Here is a 24,019-nt window from a genome sequence, read left to right as displayed (position 1 = left end):
TTTATTTGAACTTTTTTTTTTGCATGTGATTTCTTCATTTGCAGTGCATTGAGCTATCTCGGCCGCCGTACTTATTTTATATGGAAAAATATTTTGTAACATGAAATGTCAGATGAGAATTATTATTATCATCTTCATTTTTAGTAAAACATAGCCATGCGTTATCTCCCCTCCAATAAAGTTTGACCAAACAGGCTTCCGTACTCTCGGGAATGCCGGCACTTGCGTGAGCTTGGACGCGGATCCGCAGATCTACACAACATCCTGACTGCACTCACAGCTGTTTCTGCACTGATCTCCATGTCTGCTCCTCATCCACAGTGTGCCTCCCTCTAGACTGGCTCTGTCGGAGGGGGCGTGCACGTGGACAGTCGCTCTTTTTTTTTTTACAGTACACCAGCAGGGACACACACACACACACACACACCCTCACCATGGCTCCTGCACTGAACCGCACACCGGCGTTGTTGTCGTGTATTTATTTAGCCTCGCTGCTTTTCTCCGGTGTGTTCTGCGACACGGACGCAGAAGAAGATGAACACGCCAAGCACTCATACACGGTGGAGATGTTCAACGAGGCGGTGCCCACCGCTCCACACTTTGTCATGTTTTACGCCCCGTGGTAAGTGAACAGTCACCAAGTTTTTCACAGTGACGTTAACACGTTGACTACACGTGTTGACAACAGCCGTGCACTCTGAGTTATGTGTCCCTCACATGCACGGAACATGCGAGCGCAGGACTTCTGAAGTTGCAGCGAACTGGTTCGTTAGCACGCAAGCTAGTTAGCACGCAGGCTAGTTGGCTACACAGTCATTTCCCTACCGGCGTCGTTAGCTCAGCTGCTAACTAGCATAGCCTGTTTGCATAGCCAACTGCAGCATACCGGGTTGGGGTACTTCTACACGTCGGGCCTCGGTGCTACCACTTTTCTCTCTGGTGGAATTTATTGTAACTTTCTAGTGAATCTTGATCCGCAAACTGAAACAACCAAAAGTGTTTGTTGTCATTAGTTTATTCACTTTGAGTAGCTACTGTCAGTCACTGTGCAAAGTTGTAGTTTGGGACGCTGCGCTTACGTGGCAGGCACTGATTGACTAGCGGTATGTCAGCGGTAACAAAAGTGGGGTCCACGGACCCTCCAGAGGTCCCTGATGAGGAACTTGGTCTAGTTTAGTGGGATCATCTTCTGTAATGGAAGAGAAAGGAGATGGTGATAAAGACAGAGAGTGAAGATGGAGATAAGATCAGCTGATCAACATGTTCTTTTATTGTCAAACCCTGAATACAGGTCATGAGTTTCCCACATGAAGCATCAGGTAGCTCCACTACCAAACCTTTGTCTAATACTCTACTACTGTCTAAGACTGGTGTTCATGACATGGATTATGTAACCTTAGAGTTTATGTAATATATTTTATTCATTAGTAGTAGAACCTGTTGTACTCCTTTTCAAAAAGGCTAAGAATTACAATACATTTTGCATAAAGAAAATACACTATGTCACGCAAGCTTTTCCTCTATCACTTAATGATTAATACCACTCTTATTTTACCATTATTTAAATCTAATTTGCCTTGATTCTCTCAACACTTATATTAGATCTAATGCAACAGCCTCTGTTGTATTTGACTTGTCTGTTGTCCACATGCATCAACCATTCTCCATGCGAGTGGTAGAAGAGTGTATGTGAATCGAATATCGATAAACAATATTATGTTTGTGTTCCACCACAATGTTGCCCACTATATAAAGCAATGTGACCCCATAAGGACTCACCTTGCATGGTCTTGCATTGTATGTTGGTAAATGTGAGAATTGCATCACACTTGTCTGTATCTTCAGAACCAGAAACATTTAAGTGATATTATTGATTTACACGTATATGGTTTAATGTTTTGCTGACTGATCAGATGACTGAACTGATTTTGATAGATCTCACTGCAACCTAAGTTAATTGGACGATGATGCAGAATGCGGAGATATTCTGGAGGATCATGACTCCAAGGCTTACTCAGGAGCCACAATAACACCATGTAAACAATATCAATTGGGGAACAGGCAGGAAAATATGGACAGAAAGCCAGTTAACATCAACAACAGCTGGATTACTAAGGCAGCGAATCACAGTAGCAGATGACGGAGGAAGGAGACCACCTGTGAAGCCCCTGTTGGTTAATGCTCTTGGCTTCTCGAATACAAATTGCATCAGGGTGCTTGGACTCTGTTATACTTGCCTGCAAGTCTATTTATTCCTTTGTTTCATTCAGAGGAGAGTGGAGAAAGCAGATGTTTGTGTAGTAGGTCACCATCTGTATTGTGGTATTTCCAGGAATACCACGCCTCGTATATGCTACCATAAACCAATCAAACCATTATATATGATTGTTATCACAGGGCTATAATGCATGTCATTCTTTAGGAAATGGGGTCAGTTGAAAAATATATTTTAAGAGTGTATACCACTGTTGTGTCCAGGTGCGGCCATTGCCAGAGATTACAGCCGGCGTGGAATGAACTGGCAGACAAATACAACAGCATGGATGATCCTCAGGTGTACGTGGTGAAGGTAGACTGCGTCCAGGACACCAAGTTCTGCTCCAGTGAACATGGGATTAGAGGCTACCCCACGTAAGTTCTTGGCATGGATGAAGTCAGTTTAGACAACTTAAGTTTTTTATTGACGAACCGAAAATAAAAACTCTATGAAAAATAAGGCACTAGCTGCTATATTTAGTAGAAAAACATGTGTTACATAAAAGTAAACAGTTGTCTTCATCACTTATTGACAGACGTGACACATTGACCTGCATTTAGTTAAATATTCTCTTCGTATCTTAATGACATCCTCTTATATCTTGGCTATTGCTCACTGCAATACGACACCTGCAAACACAGCAGACACTGGGTAATGATTTACAAAACTTTTATAACAGCTGGGTTGTGTATGCATGGAGTAAATCTTCTTGTATAACTTAAGATGGGAATCAAAAAATGAAAATATTTTGTGTTCTGTGTAGGCTTAAGTTGTTCAGGCCAGACCAGGAGGCAGTGAAATACCAGGGGTCCAGAGATCTGCAGTCCATGGAGACATGGATGCTGCAGACAATCCAGGAGCAGCCTGGGGTGAATTGTTTTCTTTCACTTAAGTTCATAAACTATAGTGACCCTGAACAGTGGTTGAGAACAGTGGTGTTCATAGGTGGTTGTTTTTGTGTGTTCTCCAGGAACCAGAGACTGAACTGGAGCCCCCCAAAGCCCCAGAGCCCAAACAGGGCATGTATGAGCTCACCGCTCTGAACTTCAAGGCCCATATAGCCAAAGGTAAAGATCCAGTATAAAATCTGCTGTTTAATGCTTCACTTGAGTACTGTTGTAACAGCGAACTAGGCAAATGAATAGGTAACTTCTTCTTGTGTATTTACACAGCTGTATCCTGCCTCAACAGATAAACTTGTTCTGTTTTGTCTTCATTTTCAAACCTACTTTCGGTTCTTGGCCACACTGTGCAGTGTTTGTGGATCATTCGTTAGTGAATGGAAACTCTTCATTGCCATGATTTACATAACTGACAGTTCAACACAAATACTTGAATCACAACCAGTCATGCATTACCAACTGTAACACCTGTCTCCTGTCACCTCAGGTTTCTGGATTTTCAGAAATAAACAGTGCTCGCAATAATTGTCTGCTTGAAATGATGTTTCTCCAGCTCTGCCGAAGTTGAATATTTGGACTTTTTATGAAAAATAAATGAAAAAGAAAAGCCGATTATGACAACTGCATGTTTGAAACAGCGTATACATGTTTTGGAAACAGCTGCAATAAACGTGGAACTGATTGTGTATAATCTCAGTGTAAGAGGTGTATAATTTCATTTATGGCAGCTGTCAGGAGTTTGTCTTGGAGTCAACGTTTTGCCTTTCTCCTTCAGATGAATAATATGAACCCATAAAGTTGTTCAGGCTCATTTTAGTACCGAATTTTGTACTTTTATTGGCCAGTACACACTAGAAGGTATTTCACGTGTTAATTTATATTCTTCTTTTTCCATTTGGGTTGAAATTTCTGGTGTATTCTCTGCAATTTCTTATCTGGCTTTTCTCCTCTTGTTGCAGGTGCTCATTTCGTTAAGTTCTTTGCTCCGTGGTGCGGCCACTGCAAAGCCATGATACCAACCTGGGAACAGCTGGCCAACACCTTAGAGCACTCCGATGATGTCAAGATCGGGAAGGTGGGTCCTGCAGATTGTGTAAAGGTTCACAAGATCTTGCTGCAATGTGACATGGGTGAAATCTAGAATAATTGGGACACTGCTAAGACACAAATAAAACAGAATGTGATAATTTGCTGATTTTTGTTCAAACTGATACACTTTTGTTTTAAAAATACTTTTATTCGAACTTGGATGTCTGCAGCACATTCCTGAAAATGTCACATTTTCCACTGTGTTACATCACCTTTTCTTTTAGCAACACTCAGTAAGCATCTGGGAAATAAAGACACTTATTATCAAGGTTTGGAAAGTGAAACTCTTTCCTATTCTTGGCTGATATACTTTGTCTTATCTAGTATTTGCACTCTTACCAGAAAACTACACTGTAATAACATTTGCAGAGTGTGATGTAGCATCGCCTTGTTTGAATAATCAGGGATAAAAAAAAAAACAGGACATCTGGATAGCAGCATATGTTGAAATAGCCACGTACCCTCTACCATATCCTTATTAGTTTAGTTTGGCCGATGATGGTTTTTGAATTGTGTTGCTGGTGTAAAATTCAGAATATGCACACATTTTTTACAGAAACCACTGAAGTTGATATGGTCAAACAGTAAATATATTTTTACTGTTGTCAGTTGAATATACGATAAACAGGTTTAACAAGTGATCACACTTTGATCAATTTACATTTCACACAGCGTCTCAACTTTCTGGAATCAGTTGTTTGTATCATTCTACTTTAACAACACATGTTCTTGTATTCATGTCACAGGTGGACTGTACACTGCACTATGAGGTGTGTTCTGACAACGGAGTGCGGGGGTATCCCACACTGCTCTTCTTCAACAATGGCCAGAAGGTGAGGAAGACGTTTTTAATTTTTCAATGACCTCTGCACTGACGTTCAGCTCAAGCCATCCTGTCTCCATCTGTCCTGCAAAATAATTCTGCAAAAAATTGTATCAGTTTTACTTGTATTTTTATTATTGATCTCTAACTAAAATGCTTGTGTGTCTGTGTTTTTTGTAGACGGAACAGTACAAAGGAAAAAGAGACTTGGACTCTTTCAAAGACTTTGTGGACAATCAGCTGAAGGCTGCCACTGCTGAGGAGCCAGAGCAGGAACCAAGCGACGAACAAAAAGCAAACGAGATCCCCTCCGATGAGCCGGCCAAAGAGGAGGTAAGGCTGGACTGGGACAACAGGAAACATGACACACAATGTTATTTTCATGTTACTGTTTATGTATCTACTGGTGTTTGGTGTTGGTTTATTTGTAAAGCACGTTGAAGCTGGATCTACAAAAATCTGCAAGGCAGGATTAAGCAGATATTCATACATTCTAAATATTTTGTAGCTCGTCACCATTTTTTCAGATTACTAGAGTCCAATCAATATAATTCCAACATTCCTACCAATTCCCGGTTAGATACAAGCGTTAATTCAGTGCTTGGCAGATTGTTCAGGCTACAACATAACTCAACATAATTTAGCACTAATGTGAGAATCTTTCCCTTTCCACAGACCAGCGTGTTGGACCTGACAGAGGACAACTTTGATGAGTCAGTGGCAAAGGGCTTCACCTTTATCAAGTTCTATGCTCCATGGTAAGATCACATTTTGAGAAGATGTATGTAACAAGTTTACAAGTTAATTTATGCTTTTTGAATTCTTTTGAAAGTTTCATCCTGTTGTCGAGTGAAACCTTAAGAGTCCTATATAGGCTTGCTTTTTAAAGTAGTTATTAAGATTTGTTATTCTCACGTTGTAATATCCTGTGCCTACTTCAGCTCCAACACTAACCAGTCTGAGGCCCAGAGTCAGTCAGCTTCATGTGTGATTTGGGTTGATTTACTTCACGTTTTGTGAAAGTCAAAGTATCGGTAGCTCACCATAATAAAACAAAGTAGAAATAGGACTTGATGAGTTGCCCTAAATTCTGTTATGTATGATTCTTTAAATGCCTGAAAGGAATTTGAGTCAAATGTCAAGAGTCTGAATCTTAAATTGGGTCAAACCCTCGACTTAAATTCTCCAAAGTATTTCTGTCCGTTCAAATGATGTAATTGCTTTATTATCCTGCTCTCTAGGTGCGGCCACTGTAAGAATCTTGTTCCAACTTGGGAGGATCTTTCCAAGAAGGAGTTTCCTGGCCTCACTGATGTCAAGATAGCCAAAGTGGACTGCACCGTTGAGCGCACGATCTGCAACAAGTATTCTGTAAGTATGTGGACGTCTCACTGTGTAAATCACATTACTGCCATCAGTGGTTCTTAACTTTTATAAATTCCCTATCTTCATGTGCGGCGTTTTTAAATAAGCCTCTAGTTGCTTCCATGTGCACAATGCAGGGAATCGTTTATTGTCTAAACCAGGTACACAAAGAGCAGTTTTTTCTCAGTAAAAGGTTTTATGGATAGCACATGGTGGAAGTTTTTTTCCTCCTTGTGGGTCATGGTTGTGCTGTACCAATGGATTGCAAGTTGCATTAGATTTCATAATAACCCCCCAAAAATAAGTTTGTTTTTCCATCTGTCTTTGTCATCAAGGAATGGGATTTTTATTTTTTTTGTAAAAGGTACAATAGCCATGTGAGGTAGTTAGATTTTTATTGGTATTAGTTTTTCATTAAAATCCCCCTAGATGCTTATAAAAATACTACTAAAATGCTACTAAAAATAGACTTCGTAAACTTTTATGGATCTTTCCGAAAGACCTGCCCTAGTTTGTTCCTGTTTCATTTTTTTTCTCCATCTGAGTAAGCACATGGAAAAGCATTTGTTGTTTTCACTCTCTTCCCAGGTACGAGGTTACCCCACGCTGATCATCTTCAGGGCAGGGAACCAGGGCGACGAGCACCACGGAGGACGGGACCTGGAGAGCCTGCACAGCTTTGTCATGAAGCAGGCGAGAGACGAGCTGTAGAAACCGGTGAAGTCCGCGCCCACACTGCATATCTGACCAGTAGGACACCACTCTCTCGCTCGCTCTCTTACAGAAGCCAGCTCTCCCTTTATCTCTCTCCACTCGGGTTTGGTGGTCTGTTCTTTCTCCAGTGTTCAAGGAGAGAATGATTCGGTTTGGGATCTGATGTATTTGTCATTGCTGTTATTCAACCTCAAGTCTCCTAATGTGGAGAATATCAGTTGGGCCTGCACATGAAGTAAAATTGTGTCTGACATTCACTTTGCAAGCACTGTTCAATTGATCGGAACCAGAATTCCTCAGACAGGTAATGTTTATTAAAAGGGTAACACTGAAAATGTTCCTGGTTAAAAATCTATTGTTTCTGACTTAAACTTCTGTTGCCATTTGACTTTTTTTTTTTTTTTTTTAAATACATGAATTTTTTTATACGTGGGATCTGTTGTTAAATCATGAGCCATTAATGTTACAGTACTTGGTAAAAGCTTGCGTCACCCGAATGTGATTTTTTTTTTTTTTGAGTTAAGTTGCAGGAACCTCATATCCACTCCACTAATGGCTCGTCTGACTTAACTCTCAGGGAAACCCAGGCTAGAGGGCGCTGTGACGGAGGCTTCGTTGCTGTTAAGGGAGTCGGACATGGCACAGGGACACGACTTCATTTTTCTCTTTGTGATTAAGAGAAAATAAAGATCTGATTAAGTTCTCATGCTTGTTGTAAAGGAAATTAGCAAAGATCCAAGTCATGCACCCGACTTCGTTTCCGACTCCTCCAGCCCTCCCTGCTCCTCCTAGCATTCAGCCTCTCAGGCCTGGACCATGTCGCTCCATATCTCTGTTACTGAACATCTGTAGACTTACTGCTTCTTCTGTTCATTCAGAAACACCCATCAGACGCAGTGAATTGTTTCCTGATAACTGTCCTTTCAAAATATCGCCAAATTTATGAATGTAATTTTTCGCTGGCACTGTTTTCTAAGTAATCTTTTCAAGAAAAGACGTGAAAGCTTTTAGTAGCCTTTGTCTGCGGTCAGACATTTTTATAAAGCAATGTTCTTACCGAAAGAACGTAAGCTCAAAGCCAGCCAGGCTATCTAGCATCACATCACTTCTCTTACGATGATTTGTTTTTGTGGTTGAACCAGCTGCATCTACCATCTTTATCATTTGTCCCAAATAGGGGCAGCCTCTTGCATTAGTTTTCCGGTATGCTTGGAACTTTCTGTGTATCTCGCCGTATCTTGGAGACCCTGAATTGGACATAGGTGTGATCAGTTGAGTGTAAATGCCTGTTTGTGTCTGTGTCGGGGTTTTCCCGCCTCTTGCCCAGTGTCAGCTGTGATTGGCTCCTGCTGCCTCGTTATCCTCAAAGGATAAGCAGTATAGATAATAGATGAATGGTTCTCTATAATCATTCTGAATGTTATGTTTTCTGTCGGTGGCTGTGAGACCAGTATCTTGACTAAACAGGTGACTATGACTCTGCTACATGGGTAATGGGTCTGATCTTGGCTGCTAATTCACCATTTACAACCAAAATAAACCATTATTCGACTGGTTTTAACTTCCTATTCTCACTGTAAGCATTGGTTAGGTGTATTTTTAGTCTCCTGCATACTGAGGCATAACATGAACCCTCAAATCCAACATGTACTGAGGGATTTAACTGTCAAAGGCCAAGGTTTGAGTAGTATTCACAGTTTGCGGCTTTTCATTTCCTTTTCCTGTGTTTAATCATGTAGCGATGTAACAAACTGCATCCATCCACGAGGCCGTGCCCATACCATGCAAATGCACAATGCAGGGTGCCATTTATTGTCCAAACCAGGTACACAAACAGTGAGACACAGCAGTTCTTTGTCAGTAAAAGTTTTTATGGATAGCACATGGTCTTTAAAAAAAGAAAACTCCAGTGAGAAGTTTTTTTTCCTTGTGAGTCATGGGTTGTGCTCTACCCATGGATTTTGTACAAAAAAGAGTAAATAATGGCAAGTTGTAACATGAGATTTCATAATAAATTTTTTCAAAAATAAGTTTTCATTGTGTTTTTGCATCTGTCTTTGTTATTAAGGTATGTGATTTTTCTTTTTTAATAAAAGGTGCAATAAATAAGCTGAGAATGTACAAGTATTTACAATAAAACAGTCTAAACATGATCACAAATGTAAACAGCAGCTTACCAGAGGTATATTTTGTAATTTTATAGTTGGTTAGTCATGTAAGGTAATTTGATTCTTTACTGGTATTAGTTTTTCATTATAATATGGTCTCTAAAAGTCATTCAAAGCTCACAGTAACATGTTCAAATGGAGAGTGTTTGCTACTGGACACACATCTCGACATAATTTTACCCTCCGGGTTGAAAAAGCAAAGGGCTAATTTCAGACAGCTGGCACAGGAACGCTTCTGTCGGCCGGTGTGTGCCTCGCTAAATGTTTTTCCATGATGTCTCCCGAGTTGTCCGGGGTGGAACGTTTGTTAACTTTGCGAGTGCAGCAACGTGGAAATGGCCATTTGTGGTACGTCGGAGGGATAAGGCTGTATTCTTCAGTTTTTTGGAGGAAAAACACCAGTTTAGCCAGAACATGCATCGGGAGCTGAACCAGCCCGGTGAGTCGCAGCTCAGCGTGAGCCCGGCAAATATTGACACGGAGCGGATATTCGCAGCGGTGCACTGCTAAAATAGTGTGCGGTTACTTTGGTTTGGTCCATATTATATTCTAGGAAGGCAAATATGGCTTGAGAAGAAAATACATCAGGAAAAGAGGAAGGAAATATGAAACAAACGAGTCCAATCGTTCAGTCAGTATTAGATTGTTTGGGTTGACGGCATCTGAAGAGGAAACTGCTCTCGTGTTTTTTTTTCCATCTGACTCAAACCATTTATTTTATGTCATTGACTACAGTTGAGTCACTTGGTTTTAAATATATATATATATATATATATAATGTATATATATTTGTATGGGAGAAGGGAAAGTAAGCAGCACTTAGACTGGTCCCCCAACAGTTCAGGTTTGCCCTCGCCCTCTCAGTGAGGGAGAAGGTGCAGTAGCCTCTTCGGCGTCCATACACACTCTTCCATAAACACATAATACGCAGACAGACTGACCCCCTCGCAACACTCACACATGATCATTCATTCACCTGCAGACCCCTGGAGGAAAGACTCCACTCCAAAGCCAGTAAAGAGGGCGATTGACCCTTTGGTGACTCAGCAATGGAGTAGGGGGAAGTTGGACGTTTTCTCAATGGTCCCTACTTAGTTTGATGCCTTGTTGACAAATGAGCTTTTGAGCTGTCCAGGATTATTGGAATACAACACATAAAGGGCGGACCTTCCTTGCAGGCTGAGGATTTGTGCAGAAAACTGGTGTCTACTGGAGGTCAAAGTCACTCAGGAGTCGCTGGTGCAGTTGCAGCCCTTTGCCAACCCCCTTTTTTTTTATATCAGTTCAAATATTATTGGTCCTTGAAGGTGTCAGTGGCAGCCACAGGACCGTACCACCATGTTTTTGTATTTCTTCAGTATGACGTTGGAGTTGTCGTCAAAGTAGAGCACTGAGATGGCATGCAGCTTGGTGGGGGCGCAGCATGGCTTTGGTACGTTCTCAGGGTTCATTAGGTGTACCTGAAAAACACAGGAAATAAGTAAAGCCTCTTCCTGTAGATGAATGTGTGATACAGCAGCGTTTCCATCAATCCAAGAAGAATACTTTATTGAATAACTGCAGGACTCCCTCACAGTAGGTATAATATTGGAGCACTAGTGTTTTTACGTAAAAAACATAACGTTTTTACCATCACTTTCTACCTGCTTTGAATCCTTAAAAAATCCAGACCAAATGCTTCACATAAGAATAAAACAACAATATAATTACATGAAAATGAAGTAACATGAAACTAATTAAAACTCACACAGAGATAAAAGCTTTTTTAAGAAGGAATGTAAAACCCTGTGTAAGTCCTCAAATGTTAGGAGATATTTGGTAGTGGTAACCTCCTGTGTATTGGCCTTACCAGTGTCTGCACAATGGCGTGGTTGGTGGCGTTCATGTGGGCGTTCAGGGGGAAGGAGCACTCTCCATCACAGTAGTTGGCTGCGTAGCCTTCCGGAGCAATGATCCAGTCCTGAGACACGTGACGATAAAAGAAGCAGATTGAATCAATCACATTCAGCTAACCTCTTTCTGAAAACTGGCTAATCACAGCAGTACTGGGTTATATTCATACTGAGTTTTTTTTAAATATTTAGTAGGCCTTCATTTATATGAATGGGATGGACAACATATTAGGAAGACATATCAGTGTTTTCAAGTGCAGTTCAACAGCAGCACAAATTACAACCTCCAAAATAAATGTTCTCTTTTTTAAACTGATTCAAAAAAAGTGAATATTATAATCTTCATATAGGAGGATCTGTTATACTGCATCAGTTTTATCTAAATTAAACCTCATAAATTGAGAAAGTGAGTGTGTATCAATGCAGTCCTTTTGAATTTCCTTTGGGTCCAGTGCTGTCTCATCAGGTATCTGATAAATAGGGTCTACTATTATTAATATTTATATTATAACACATCAGTGACATTAAATCAGATGATAATGATTTGATGATTGAATTAAATATTATAATAGATAACATGTAGAATGGGCTTTAACTTTTAAATTGAGGATGTAGCATTTGACATCTTCTTCAGGAGTCTACCTGACCTCCATGCCTCAGGACAAGTCTCTGTTCAAACACTAGTGTCTGTGGAATCGCTCGGAAAAGCCATATTTCTCTCCTCCTTCCTCCCTTAGTCTGTCGCTCTTTCTCTTCTCACTCATCTGCTTCTCCTCTTTCTGCACAGCTCCCTCCCATGGCCCCCCTCCCAATTTGTCCTCTTCTATTTCTTCCTCTGTACATTTCCTCATAACACACACGTACCTGATGCTTAATCTACCCCCTCCTCCTACTCAAGATACTTTAACAGACTTTCTCCCAGCTTTGCTCAGCCTGGTTTGTTAGTACCAGTTTCATATCAGCCTGACACACTGTGGGGTGGATATGTGTGTATATTATGTAGTGAGCTGGTCAAATAGCACTGTAAACGTGTGTGTGAATATAAAAAAATACTGGAGCATCATGTGTCTATGGATCAGCAATATACCAAACTTTATTTTGAAAACTGAAATGTTTTAGCTTTGAGCAAACCCAGATAAAGAGAGTCACTGTGAGGATCACTGGTTCATCACATATACATTAGGACTTGTTTGCATCTATGGAAATGTGAAGAAAAGTGTTTGCTACCTGCCAGCCCAGCTCCCGGAAGCTGACGTAGAGCTCGTGCCGTCTGCAGGCTGTTTTCTGATCGCTGCTGTTGTAATCTGCAACAAAAGAACAGACATCCTCAGGAAACTGCATCTTTTAGTGTGTGTATGAATGTGTGATTCTACATGACCGTCAACTGTCTGGGGCCCTCGGCTGATAGGGGGCCCCTGAGAACGGCCGACTACGTTTGTCCACAGCAGCAACAGTTTAGTTAGGAGCTTCAGAAGCCCATGTGGTATGAAAGGGGCAAAGTGCAAATAATAATAATTAAATGATAAAATGAAAAATACAAATTAAAACAATAATTAATATAATCAGCTCTGTTACTCCTGGGATGATGGTCGGGGTTTGCACTTTGCTTTAGTTTGATTTCAGGCCCTGCAGGTCCCTTTTGCCTGGGTCCCACAAAGTCCCTTAAAACACTGCTAAGGGGAGGTCACACAGCAATTAAAAAAAAAAATCCAATTAAACCGTGTGAAAGTGCCACAATACACTCAGAATCTGCATTTAAATGTTGCATGGCATGAGCACAAGCGGTGACGCAGTGACGTGTGTGTTTATGGGCTCTCCCGCTCTGCACTTTCTTCTCAATTATGTCTGTTCCACTCTGCAGCTGCCCGGCAGCCGGGGCGGTCAGTCCCAGGTATACGTTTGGTTTTTACAGTCGAGAAGGTCATTGCTGGCATCAGTCAACACACTGTTAGACTGTGACACCAACTTTCCACTGACTCCTCGAGGACTCTCTCTCTCTCTCACTTACTTTCACTGTCTGGCCTTTATAGTTTTGAAAACTTTTTTTTTCTTCTTCACAAACCTCCCGGAGAAAAATAAAGAGAGAGAGAAAATGGAGTTTATGGCAGCGACTAAGGTCGTGTATTGTTAAAAGACTGTAATCCAGGAGGGAGTTAACCTTGACCACCTAAAGTCATAAGCAAACCAAGTGTCTTGGTGGCCCTACAATGCCTTAAATAATACTTCAGCCTTGAGCACACAAGGGATTTTATTGCATTGGATTTTTGGACGACACGTCCCCAAAGTCCAAAGTTAATCATAAAGCTAAAAACTAATGTTTTGGTAGAAAACCTTAGTGTATTTTTGTTGGGGTTTTGTGTGGGCCACAATATGGTTTTTCTGACTACTGCTTACGTTGTTAAGTACAATTAGGGCCAGAAAAAGGGTGAAATTATCTGAGCCTAAAATGATGACTTTATTCATTCATTTTATTCGTGATATGACTTTATTTGTTGTTTTGTATAATTTTCTTTGTTGTAAATTAGCCACTTTAGCTATTTTAGCAACCGTAATCACCTCCTCACATGCATTTCCCCCGACATGCAGTTACCCCAACACCATTTTGCAGGGGTACCATCACTTCATCCGGGGCTTAGTGCCACCACATACGATTGTGATGGTTTATAGACATACAAACAAGCTGGAGAGTTTGTATTCCCCCTGTAGCCGAGTCATAATGCGTGCAGTCTGACCGCTGTCCACGTCAGACACATTGCCATGGCGATGAGTCTGGCTATGCAGGACGAGGGGTGAGGTCAAAGGGTCGTATATAACTGTTGCATGCAATCAGGTGTTTCCCCCAGTTTCAGGTTCCTTCCTTTCTGAAAGGAAAGAGAGTTCGCTGGACGTGTGCTAATGTGGAAACACAGAGATTATATGTGCAAGAGTGTGTATGGTAAAGTGTGTGCATGTGCAAATGATGCACATGGATACTGGGTCACATGTCTTCGTCCTCCCTCCCTGTGGACTGACTGACCTGCCCCTTCAACAGCTGTAAGAGCCGTATGAACAGATTTACTGTACTGAGACCTTCACCAATGAGGAAACAGACTGGTCCCAGACCAGCTGCTGCAGGATTCCACTGATCTTTCCTATAACTGTTACACTAAAAATATTTTTCTCTTGCAGTGTAAGGTGCATTCTTCAGTTTGTAAAGTGTTTGTATAAGAGGAAGGAAACATTGAAAGAACAAGGCGGTGCGACTTGGCCTGACATGAACTTGAGGTGATGTTTATAGAGAGAGGAAGTGACGCTAATCACGATAATGTCACCTCCGACATCTTTTCTTTTCTACTGTGCTGCAGGAATTTCAGTAAAAGTGACTGATATTCAATATTTATGAGCTTCTACTCCATCATGACATGCAAACACACACACACCGGTTTTACTTTACATCTCTTAAAACTTGCATTGTGATGGGATGTTCTCCTTCTCCTGCTCTTTGTGTCCCACGGCAGTATTAGTGTTTTTATTTTTTCTGTTTTTAAAAAGTTTTGTTTAGAGTGCATGCACATTTTATTAGTGATTCATTTAGTGCTGTTTTATCTGCATGCTTTATTGAGTCTAATGGGTTTCTGCACCTTTATTGTTTATATGGGTCTGGGTGGAAAAGAATATCTTTATTTTCTTATTACTTTTAAAACAATATTTGTTTTCTTAAAATCTGTGACCCAATCGTACTTTCTTCAGGGTTTTGTTGGATGAGCACCTGCTTGTCCCATGTGGCCATCTTGGGTGGGTCACTGGACTCGCTACTGAAAGTAATATAGGAATATCTTGTTTTACTTTACGCTGTACAGTACAAGGTATAACATTTAGCAATATATACCCTCTTCATCTTATTCTCCCTGCACCTCTCAGCCTTCTAAGCCGTCAGCGTTCACAGTTTGTCGGTCTCTTTAAGAGGAATAAGGCTGATATTTACTGTGGGCTTTCATTGAGTGTAAAGGCTCAGATTTGCGGTGCCCATAAACCACATCTCTCCTTCCTGCCTGTAAAAATGTTACGCCACATGGTAACTGCTGAGCTCCGGCTCCCATCAGGATCCCACTCGTTTCTTTTTCCTCGACAGAGAGCGAAGGTGGGAAGGAACTTGAAATACTGACTGATTGTGAAGGGAATACTTATATTAACGATGATGCTTATTAAAATGTCATCCTTTCTATACTTCACCCATTCACCTGGTTCTCACAAAGTTTGGTACACATCACAATGTTGACAAAAAGTTAGAAAAAGAGTTTTGAAGAAAATCTGTTTTGAAATTATAAAACAGACCTGGGTTTTAAAATTTTACATAAAGTCTTAATTTTTTGATGCAATTGTAATAAGCCTGTGTTCGGCTGCTTTGTCCTTGCGTCGCCACACAGTCTTGAGATGTTCTGCCTCCAGGGGGAACTGCAGAAGCGAAATTTGCAAACTTTTTATCGCGCAATCGGTGGCATGGATTTGTTCAATAAAATACTGGTTTCTAAAATACTGAACAACTCATGAAGCATCATCAGAACCATGAACTCTCATTTCACCCCTTTCTTACACAAACGTCCAGACCAAATATTTGTATATTAAATGAAAAGAAAGCAGCGTTGGCACTGAGCTCCTCTCCCCCACCGCAGCAGCTTACCTAACTGTGTTGTACCTGGAAATGTTTCCCTGTGAGTGGGCAAACATCCGCTTGGCCGTGCGAAAGTAAAAAAACGTTGCACTCGAACCCATTCACATTGAATTCATTGAGGTGGGACACCAGCAGCCCGTTCCCACCCTGTCTATTCAATGGCAGGGGAAACATTACTCATTACTGAACGTAAGCATTGTGGCTCTTTAACACTGAGACCTTTGATGTGCGGCACAGTTTGAGTGTTGGGTTGATATTAACCCTTCACTGCACTACCAACCATTCATGAAACACCTGAAACACTTTCAGCAGCCTCTCTGACGGGAGGAAAAGTAGAAATCTACCACACGTCGTTTGGAAAACACAGGAATCGGATGACGCCAATACAGACGTTATAGTCTGGGTGTTCCACGTAGGAAGTATGTATGTGTGTGTGTGTGGGTGTGTGTGTGTGTGACGTCTGACAGGCCACAATCTCCCAAACCACTTTACTGTAAGTCTATAGTTTGCTCTACAAATTTCTCATATCATTACTCATTCTAGAGAAAAGATTGCAGCTTTTACTGTAGAAATTACATGAACTCCCATCGGGCTGGTGGGGCGGCGAGAGAAAACTCGGGTTCAGACGTTTAAAATAAAATCTGGGTCCTCGTCACCCGGAAGGAGGAAGGAGAGAGTCCCGTCGGCGAAGAGGACATGAAAGCAGAATGTCACTGTTGTCTCTCGTCTCCCTCCCACCAGCCACTATACTACTGAAGCTTTATCTTTCTTCCTGTCTTTCATCACAGAGGTTATTAAACCCTGCGAGGGAGCTCCACTACGTCTAATTACTCCAACAGTAAACAAAAGGAGGTCGGGCGGGGATGGAGCGAGGAGAATGAGGAGGAGGGAGGAGAGACAGATGAAAAAACACAGCTGGCTGAGTGCTGTGTTATTATAATTCTTTAAGCGATATTGTTAGCGTGGTCAGTCTTTTAGCCGTGCAGCTAATGACTGGATAGGCCTAATTACAGGCCTCGCAGGCAGCCTGTGCTGCGCTGGGACGTGATATTCCTTCCCTGGATGGTTGTTAACTTCCCCCGCAGCCAGAGCCCAGCCCGACTCCGAGTACCTCCCCGGACTGCTTTGCCCATAAAACCCTAAATTACCTTTTAAAAGGTGTTTCATTGTTCTTTTAGAGGTGCCTGATGTGCGCACAGTAGAAATCGCTGCCCAGCATCACAATCAGAGGTTTTGGACGCCATGAAAAATATTCCTGCATTTTCCTCATCGCTCCAAAGAGAAAATGGAATTTATAAAAGACAAAAAAGGAGAACTTCCCCTTTCAAAATTGTCTGTTTAGTGGGTAAAACATGAGACACGCAGTTGATTTATTACCTCCTTCAGGGAGGTTATGTCTTGTTTTGTCCGTCTGTTAGTTAGCAGGATTATGCAAAAACTACTGACCTACCTAAAAATGTGGTTTAGGTGAGGAGAGAACCTCTAATCCAGATCCGGATTAGGGGGTGGATAAAGGATTAGTTTTGCCTTTCTTTAACATTGCAAGATAGGCTGTTTTCCAACACTTTCCTTGATTTCTCAGGGACTATTTGATGGATTTAATTTTTTAAACAAAAATCAGGTTTGCTTCGGGGCCTGATATTAATGAGTGTGTGAAATTTGCTGCAGCTCCAAATAAAAATGTGGATCTATTGAATTTAAATGCGGTTTCATAAGGGGACTGTTGGTCCTTGACACAGGTGTATCCCACAGTTCTCTTCTAGTGCCCTAGTCGTTGTAGAAGTTTACCTCTTATGACATCTGGAAGACATTTAATATCACGTCATATTTAATCCAAGTCATTAACACTGCGAAATCGAGGAAACAGCAAGACACAAAACCTCACGAGGGGTTGGTGAAATAAGGTTTCTCCGTTGATGCTTAGCTGACACTTATCTATGTCAAAGCAAAGCTCTATTGCCAAAATTATAAAAATGTCTAAATCACGAAAATAGCTCTGACGGACAAAATGGCAACAAACTCTGTAAAAAAGTTGCATTAAATTTAGTGCAGTGGTTGACCACAGGTCAGGAGTGTGCAATTTAGCCAGAGGAGAGAAAGTATTTTTAGAAAACACACAGTCGAGTAACAGAAAGCTGACTGTGTGGAAGGTAGCACGCTGCAGTAATTAAAAACAAACAGATCGCTGCCTCTCCGCCTCAGATCTTCATGTGTTTTTGGAGAAAATTAATTATCAGTGACACGCTTTCGTTTTTAGCTGGAGTTGTGGTGGTCTGAAACTAAGGGGGACACAGTCCACGTTTTGCTTCTCCCCCCATGAGCGCTCCACAAGACGGATGCTCTCCCCATCCATCCTGTCCTCCTCCCTGTCTCTGGAGTGAGTGATGCGGTATTGAAACCATATGCCCTCCTGAATTCCTGGCGGATCCTCCCATCCCGTCCAGTCCCAGCAGCGCTCTCGCTGGCCGCGGACACTCGGCTGCCGCGAGGGGGGCCTCCACGCTTCCTGTGTCGGATCTAAATATTTACACTCCGCATCGTTCCGAGTGGCGAGGTGGAGAGGTCTTGATGTTTTGGGTTATGTAAAGTCCAGTCCTCCAGGATGCATATTTAACAGATTGTCCTTGTTAGAGCAGATTTTCTTTTTTTCTTTCTGGGGGGGGCAGATTCACTTTGCGGAAAGTTTTCTCTCTCATCAAGCAGATACAGTTTGATTCATGGGGTAGAAGTTCACTTTCTTGCAAAATCCCTGCAGGAATTCATTTTACAGCAGTGCAGTGTAACCCACCGGGAATAAAGATGCTCGTAACAAACAGAAAATAGAGGCAACAAATCCGAGCAGAGGACTTTCAGGGAGCAGCAGTGAAAACAATCCCAACTTGTCCAACAAATACGTCTGTGTGCCACACAGATGGTAGAGCCATTAAACACAAGTAGCAGAAGAAGCAGAGCAGAGGTAAATCGTTTCTCAGGTAGTCTGCCAAGTCGGGCCGTTCGTGGCTGTGTCAGTGTACCGAGCCAGCTATGACCCAGATTTGGCTGTGGGTTTAGAGGGAGCAGACATGTGTGTCTTTGGTCGAAGCGTCAGCTCAGGTTAACAGAAACACAAGTATGTTTATGGTCATTTATCGTAACTCTGACATGGGTCCAGAAAACAGGTGAGCTGAACGTAAGCTGCTGCTGGGCCAAACAATGTCAAACAATCAATTATCAAACCAAAAGAAATGTCATTGAGGCCTAATATTTGAAAATACTACTAAACTTTATAATATGAATGAAAGGAAAACACAAATACAACCAAATATGTGAATAAATATGTGAATAACTTTACATAAAATATAAACGTAAATGCCCATCTTCTCGGTAAATAAAATGCAAACTTTGTTGAACTCAGTTTTACTGATCTTAACTTACTTGTTAACATAAGAATTGCTCAGACCCAAGAAACATTTAATCATTGCCGAAGATCCACTTCTTCTGTCTGGCCTTCAATTTGAGTACTTTTTCTATTCACTATTTATTCTTTGTTGTAAATCTTACATATATTTTTATACTTTGATCAACTGTGTTTTTTTAAACATGCTATATCAATAACGTATACTTTAGATCTTATTTCAGCAATAAATCCATCTCGTAAAATGTTGACTGTAAAAGCAATTCCTCAGCAAATGAAGTGACGTTGACTGAGTTAAGTTATATATAATATTATGACCCTAGAGTCCAGTATCTGTAGGAATTATGTCTATGTTGGACAGTTCTGTACCACATCATTTTTATCCAGTGTGAATGTTACACAGGATGTAGTGTGAAAGGTGAAAAGCTTGACTTTTATTTGTTACAACCACTCTCTCATTAAACCCAAACCTTTTTAAGGGTTTTAATGAAATCACTGAAAAGTTTGAATGTATTAACATGTAGAATAATACAGATATTTAACATAAACAGGTGGTTGCCTGCAGGAGACATTTTCTTGACTGCTCCACACAGGGCTCAGCTCTGATACAAAGGCTTAATATTAACACTGTGCTTCATCTGTCAAGTTAGCCAGGGATTAGACTTCATATGAACAGCAGGCCCACTGAGTAGCAGCTTTATGTACAGCAGGAGTCACACAATGAAGCCTCACAGCAGCGTCGAGGCTTTAAGAGATGGAAAGTCTGGCCAGAGTTACACAGCAGGTGATGGGTGAGTGGATTAAGGTTTGATTTAATTTGAAAAGCGTGCAGAGCTCATAACATCAGGCTTAAACCTGCTCTTTGTATCAGCTGCTAAATAGCGAGAGAATGGGGGAGGAGTATAGTCTTTGTGTTAAATTATATAATATTCACGCTTTTTTAGCATTGTCTACTTGTTTTCCTATCATACACATTATTTTTAATTTTGTCTGACCCTAATTCTTAAAGTACTTTCCCTTCCTTACTCAATTTTACTGTTAAAGTTTACTGGTTAAATTCAAAGCCAACCCTCCAATCCATCTATCAATCATTTTCATAATACACATATTTTGTATATATTGCAATGAAAAAACTACATTTCGTGCTCAAGATGCAGGTTTGCAAGCACAAAGTAAATTCTGTGAAATGATTCGCCTGCCGAAGATGGTAAAATCTTTATGGATGGCAAAGGACCAGCAACACAGGTAGGATTTTTCGCCTGTAGAACTGCAGGAACCACACAGACTTAGCCCACACTACAGTACAGACAGATTTTGGATGTTACCCCTAGGCTTACATTTTTTGTCCAATGGGGGCTGATGGATAATAACAATTAATAACGCAATAAAAACTAAATTGGGAGGACTATGCAAAACTGAAGGCAAAATATCCCTGATACGGGCACTGCCATCTGTGTCTGTTTACGGCACTTTGAGATGAGGTTGCTTAAATTCAAGGTTTGTTTAGTCGACGTCAGACTGACCTGTGAGGCTGAGCCCTCTGGATCCGTCTTGTGGTTGTGTGGACCGGTTGCGTTGCTGCTGGCGACGTTTGCCGCCAGTGGAGCGGGCGGTGCGGATGTACACTTCACTGACTTTGAAGAACGCCACCATGAAAGGCTGCTTCTCCAGGGCGCCGTCGCGTCCTACTAGCCCCGCCTCTTTAGAAGTGATGCTCTGTCCTGTTAGAAAAGGAACAGCAACGCAAAATTACACAAAGCCAGATTTTCCACCACAGTCATGTTGCTTTGCACATGTTGCCTAAATTACTTTCTTTTTTCAGTTATTTTGTTCATTACAGCTATAAAAAAGTAAATCAAAAGTCAATCTTTGAGAGAAAAAAAACATATTATGCTTTTAATTTTTTCTTTCCTCTAGTTTTTTGTACGGGTTTTTTGTGTCTGTAAAAGTCCTGAAAAGTTAAAAACCCCAAGTCAGTGGTCAAGGGAGCTCCTCGTCAGTAGGCCAGCCGATACTCCTGGGGTATTGTGATGTCATTTGATGACATAATGTACTCGTAGTCTGGATCGCCCCGCAACAAAGCCAAAAAAAGTGAGAGTGGAGACTGACTTTTCCTGTACACGCTGAAAGCAACTGACCAATTACATCAGAGTGGGTCAGCTGGCCAATCAAAGAATACTTGGACTTATCATGGGGGGGCCTTAAATAGACAGGAGCTTCAACCAAGTGTTTCAGACAGAGGCTGAAAAGAGGAGTGGCAGCAATGGACATTAGGAAGAAGGTTTTTCTGAGCATTAGAGCATTTAATCCTTTTCACGTTATGACTCAAATTAAAATTATGAAGCTAAATATGAGCATAGTATTTCTCATTTAATTTAATTGTGCTCACAGTGCTTTGAAAGAAAACAAAACTAAAGCAAAACTAAAGGAACATGCTGTCCTAAAGTAACTTTCAATAAATAACATATATGTGGTGGAACCCGAACCCTTGCATGCGAAACCTGCATTAAGCCTGTGACCCACTGACATAAAGAGCTTTGTGATGCTTTTACCACAGCTCCTCTCAGTTCTTGTTTCTTTCAGGGGGTTTCTCCCTTCAGTCTCCTCTTCAGGGGCTGACATGTTGTTTTAAACCTTCCACTTTTACCTCTCGATGATTTGACTCATTGTTTTGATGTATGGCGAAATGTATCTCCCGTTAGCGTGGATGCATTTCTCTGTAAATTGGCACACAAAACGTTTCTGTGGAGCTCTGAATTCATTCTGCTGCCGCGATCACCAGTTACATCATCAATAAAGATTAGTGAGCACGTTCCAGGAGCAGCCATGACACCACCTCCGCCGTGCTCCACAGATGAGCTTGTATGTTTTGGCTCGTGCGCACATCCTTTCTGCGGTTTATCTTGCTCTCATCCAGAGCTCCTGCGGCTCGTCTCTGTGCTTTCAAATGTAAATTCCAGTCTGGCCCTCTGATGCTTGCTGCTGATGAGTGGTTTGGATCTTGCGGCGCGGCCTCTGTAGTCCTGCTCTCTCGCTCCTCTTCAAACGATGGATTGTGACACCCTCACCCCTGCCCCGTGGAGATTTGTGGTGATGTCACTGACTGTTTTGGGTTTCTCTCCACAGCTCTCTTTATGTCATCAGCTGCTGTTGTTGTCCTTGGCCGACCTGTTCGATGGCTGTTTGCTCAGTTCACCAGTAGTTTCTTTCTTTTCCAGGACATTCCACATTGTATTGACCACACCCAATGTTTGTGTCATGGCTCAAATAGTTTTATTCCTCGTTTTTCTCCCATTGGTCATCATGCTGTTTCATCCTAATGCAGTCTACACAGGTGAAACCCTAGGTTCAAACTAAGAGAGACATTCAGTACAGCAAAAGCAATGGAATTGACCTTAACATTCCAATAGTTTTTGAGGGGACTGTATATCCACTTTACTCAGAAATAACTTGAAAATTGTTTTTCAAGATCCTAACACATCTGGACATATGTAACCATTTCTCTTACCGCTGCTGGTCTCCAGGCTGATCTGTAGGCCCAGGTTGTGCATTGGACTCATCACCCACAGGTTACTGGTGGCGGTGATGTCAAACTCCAGCCAGCCCTCCTCAGCCGCCCACAGGTTGCGAGATTCCAGCAAGAACAGGTCTGGCTCTCTGGAAGAACATGCGAGATAAAACAAAAGAAACAAATATTTTTAGCTATATAAGCTTTTCTCATAACGAGTAGTTTCTAGGATGATATGATATGATGTAATTGTAAAAGTCAAACTGGGCAGGGAGCTAATTAGCCAAATATGCTTTTTTGGCTACTTCCTGCAATGTAAGACAGAAATATGATGAACAATTTGATGAACAGAAGAGAAATGAGAATATTTTAACAAACCAAGGACTTTAATGGCTTACTGAAAAAATGCACAACAATTACTCTGTTAACGTTTATAGTTTATAGTTAAGGTGATCTTCAAGTTGGTAGTTTATGATTCCGAGATTTCAAGTCTTTGAGATTTTTAACACCTAAAGATTTTTAAGGTAAAAAATAATGAAGCTAAACGTAGCATTAAATGTTTGGCAACCCAGAAAGTCCTGTATCATTGTAAACAAGCCAATTTTTTAAAATATGTTAGTTTAGTTTTTCCTTTTTCGGTATTGCATTTTCCCAAAGATAAAAGAAAACAGTCAATGAAAAAAAGAGAGGTTGTTTTCCAACTAACCACTCTGAGTTGACTAGTTTATCGAGTTATCTCAGGTGACCTTTAAAGCTCAGAACAGCCGGGCCTCTGCGTAAGTAAAAGACCCCCCGTATTTAATGAAGAAAGAGCTGAGGACGTGTAAGGAAAAGACAGAGTGTGAGTGATAAGAGGACATGTCCTTCGGCTGTCCCATTACAGTAGTAATAACATAGCATCGCCTCTGTCGGACCCTCCTACACAGCCGAGATCAAAGCCTCGCCATCGTCCAGGTGTTCGGAGAATGCCCCTGCAGTGATGCACCGGCAGCCTCTCCTTATTGCTCATTAATGACAGTGCTTCTCATGGCTTCCGCATGAGCCTCCACCCACACACACACACACACACACACACACACACACACACACACACACACACACACACACACACACACACACACACACACACACAAAACCTTGTACTTATTTATATATTTTTTTTATAATTCCACTTTTTATTGGCAGCCAGAAATAACACAGCCAACAGACACAGTGTTCATTTAACAAGCCTCTTTTTGTTTTTAAACAACTGAAAG

At 41.3% G+C, this 24,019-nt stretch overlaps 2 protein-coding genes across 2 annotated transcripts in view; one reads left to right on the top strand and one right to left on the bottom strand.

Moving 5' to 3' along the window:
• The first annotated feature begins 252 nt into the window (after positions 1-252).
• On the top strand, positions 253-9,180 carry txndc5 (thioredoxin domain containing 5). Its single transcript, XM_035142399.2, has 10 exons — positions 253-622; positions 2,479-2,631; positions 3,021-3,126; positions 3,228-3,324; positions 4,119-4,234; positions 4,995-5,081; positions 5,252-5,404; positions 5,747-5,829; positions 6,313-6,442; positions 7,025-9,180. The coding sequence occupies exons 1-10, from the start codon at positions 435-437 to the stop codon at positions 7,145-7,147; spliced, it is 1,236 nt and encodes a 411-aa protein (XP_034998290.1). The 5' UTR covers positions 253-434; the 3' UTR covers positions 7,148-9,180.
• bmp6 (bone morphogenetic protein 6) overlaps positions 9,001-24,019 on the bottom strand; it is a 43,485-nt gene continuing 28,466 nt past the window's right edge. The window contains exons 3-7 of the mRNA XM_035142397.2: positions 22,764-22,912; positions 20,779-20,976; positions 12,438-12,514; positions 11,168-11,278; positions 9,001-10,778 (exon numbers count right to left, since the gene is read on the bottom strand). Of these exons, the coding sequence (XP_034998288.1) occupies positions 10,629-10,778; positions 11,168-11,278; positions 12,438-12,514; positions 20,779-20,976; positions 22,764-22,912 (685 nt within the window). The 3' untranslated portion in view covers positions 9,001-10,628. The remainder of the gene's footprint in view (positions 10,779-11,167; positions 11,279-12,437; positions 12,515-20,778; positions 20,977-22,763; positions 22,913-24,019) is intronic.

This window comes from Hippoglossus stenolepis, chromosome 19 (assembly GCF_022539355.2).
Source record: "Hippoglossus stenolepis isolate QCI-W04-F060 chromosome 19, HSTE1.2, whole genome shotgun sequence".
NCBI classification, from domain to species: domain Eukaryota; kingdom Metazoa; phylum Chordata; class Actinopteri; order Pleuronectiformes; family Pleuronectidae; genus Hippoglossus; species Hippoglossus stenolepis.
This window is presented reverse-complemented; position numbering and strand designations above follow the sequence as displayed.

Coding starts and splice junctions, on each gene's coding strand:
- txndc5 (XM_035142399.2), top strand. CDS start 435: ATGGCTCCTGCACTGAACCGCACACCGGCGTTGTTGTCGTGTATTTAT. Junction 2,632..3,020: donor GGGATTAGAGGCTACCCCAC/GTAAGTTCTTGG, acceptor TGTTCTGTGTAG/GCTTAAGTTGTTCAGGCCAG. Junction 5,830..6,312: donor ATCAAGTTCTATGCTCCATG/GTAAGATCACAT, acceptor CCTGCTCTCTAG/GTGCGGCCACTGTAAGAATC.